The sequence below is a fragment of the Acomys russatus genome, chromosome 28 (genome assembly GCF_903995435.1).
Source record: "Acomys russatus chromosome 28, mAcoRus1.1, whole genome shotgun sequence".
Classification (NCBI taxonomy): domain Eukaryota; kingdom Metazoa; phylum Chordata; class Mammalia; order Rodentia; family Muridae; genus Acomys; species Acomys russatus.
Window position 1 is genome coordinate 29,834,233 of NC_067164.1, and position 2,527 is coordinate 29,836,759.

At 44.5% G+C, this 2,527-nt stretch overlaps 1 protein-coding gene across 1 annotated transcript in view; it reads left to right on the top strand.

Moving 5' to 3' along the window:
• The first annotated feature begins 367 nt into the window (after nt 1–367).
• Wif1 (WNT inhibitory factor 1) overlaps nt 368–2,527 on the top strand; it is a 61,812-nt gene continuing 59,652 nt past the window's right edge. The window contains exons 1-2 of the mRNA XM_051170494.1: nt 368–599; nt 1,026–1,165. Of these exons, the coding sequence (XP_051026451.1) occupies nt 452–599; nt 1,026–1,165 (288 nt within the window). The 5' untranslated portion in view covers nt 368–451. The remainder of the gene's footprint in view (nt 600–1,025; nt 1,166–2,527) is intronic.

The window sequence follows — 2,527 nt, forward strand, 5'->3', positions numbered from 1 at the left end:
AACGCGGGGCGCTCACTTCATTCACCTGGCGCCTGCGAGCGTGGTCTCCCGGGTACCGCGGCCCCGCCCACGGGGCCCCACAGCGCCCCCTAGTGGCGACCGCCTGCGCCTCACCGGCGCTCTCAGTGCGCGCTGGTGCCAGCGGTTCCCGCGGTTCCTCCCTCCTGTATGTGATCCTCTAGCTGCTGGCGCTGCGGGACGTGCTGGCACCGCCAGCTTTGCCAGCAGCGTGTCTCTGCGGTTCCCTCTCCTTCCAGGCCCCCTCCTTCTGCGCGGCCGCACATCCACTCCCTCCTCTCTAGCTCTCCCAGGCTCACTCGCTCCGGAGACTGGAGACTTAACTCGCCCAGCCGTTTAAGTAGGTTCCAGCCAGAGCCGCTGCAGCCAAGGCGAGAACTTCACCAGCAGCGCAGGTTGGAGTTGCACCACCAGCGGGAAGGTCCTGCGCAGCATGGCTCGGAGAAATGTTTTCCCTGCTTTCGCGCTCCAGCTCTGGAGCATCCTACCTTGCCTGCTCCTGCTGCGAGCCGATGCGGGGCAGCCACCTGAGGAGAGCTTGTACCTGTGGATAGACGCCCATCAGGCAAGAGTGCTTATAGGTAAGGCGTCTTCCCAGTCCGGTCCTCAGTGCAGAGATACACGCACCGAGTGTGTTTTAAAACAACTTCCAGGGTGACTGCTTCCTCCTTTTAAAATAAGTATTTTCCACTTGGAAGCTTATGTGTTTCTTTAAAAAAAAAAAAAAAAGCAAAGCCGACCCACCGTTCCAACCCTACTCAAGCTAGTCCTAAGTGCAGAGTTGGTACAGGAACTCTGTAACACCAGACAACTCTACTGTGTGTTAGCAAGCACAGCTCTTGCCACAGACACGGAAAGTAACTTCGGTACTCTTGGTACCAAAAGGCAGGTGCTTTCTGTAAAACAGGAGCCTACACTGGTTCTCTCGGGTCTTGCTTTCTGCATGAAACGCTCGGTTCTTTGAAGTGCATCAAGTTTGATAGTTGTGTTTATTATTTACACAACAGGATTTGAAGAAGATATACTGATTGTCTCAGAGGGGAAAATGGCCCCCTTTACACATGATTTCAGGAAAGCCCAGCAGAGAATGCCAGCCATTCCTGTCAATATCCACTCCATGAATTTTACCTGGCAAGCTGCAGGGCAGGTAAGTTTGAATAACAGAGAGGCAGAGAACACCACCCTTTCGTGTCTCTACTCTCCTGGAGCAAGTAGCAGTATGATGGTGCATGATGTCGTACCATTTACACTTTTATACACGTTTTTGTCTGGTTGTCAAAGCAAATAAGAGATCAATCTCAATGTATTGAAAGTTGCCAAGTGAATGAAAGAATCTAAGGGACGATGTGCTTATGATCATTATTTTAATAAAATGTGGCGTCTTGAGGTTTTGAATATAAAAAACCCTAAATATTCATATCAAGGTGCTTCTATAATCATTGATATTAAAAATTAACACAACAGTTAAAAGACATTCTATGCTAAGTGATAGTCATTTGTGGCATTATACTTTTTGTATTCTTGACGTGCATTTTAAAAAGGCTGATGTGTTGAGTGCTCTGAGTGCTGTACATTTCCAGAAGTTCATGGACTCAAATGAAGGAATGTAAAACTATGAAAAAAAAAAAAAAAAAAAACCCACTGACTCCAAATGCTTTCCTATGAAAAAAAAAAAAAAAAGAAAGAGCAATCTGTGTGATGAAGCATTCCTCTTAGCACTGCTCATGTAAGCACTGCTGGGTAGTGCCTTTCCTGCTTCTTCATGATATCAGTGTCTTCTTATTCGGGAAGGATAGGATGTTTGTGTGACTTTAATCGTCTAGAAGACAAGTGGTAAGTAATAAAATCTGCTCATTAGTTCGTAAAAATGTCTGCTATGAAAACCATTGTGATTATAATTGACTGCACATTTTCAGGGTGTTTTTTTTTTTTAATTCTAAAATTACTTAAACAGCCTTTTCCAAGAAGAATGTAATCAAGGAAACACTTTATAAAAAGCAACTACGCTAAATCAGGAAGCCACTTTGGTTCCCTGTAATTGCCTACCACAGCACAGGCATGGCCGTTTCAGCTGTCTTTTTATTCCCAAGTTTGTTCTATTAAAAAAAAAAAAAACAAAAAAAACAAAAAACCTTTCTTTTAAAATAGATCACATCCAGACCTTCAATGTCCCTGTTGCTATGCATTTTTTTGTAAGCTGCTGTTTGATCCAGGCCAAACACTCTATGGCCCCATTGCACAGGGAAGTTAATGTTGTTCTTTTTCCTGCTGGCAATTCTCTCTTCATAGATATTTTATGTGCAATTTACTTTGGTATATTGTGAAATCACTAATGAACAATTGGCCTTTCGTGGTTTCCTTTTCTTTCATCCAAATCTATTTGCTGGTGGTTGACCACTTGTTATTACACTCAACAGTCTATATTTTAAAGAGACCTTTTCCAAACAATGGATCCACCAAAACATCGGAAAGTAGTTCAGCCTTCAACACACCAGGTGGAAGGGTTGCA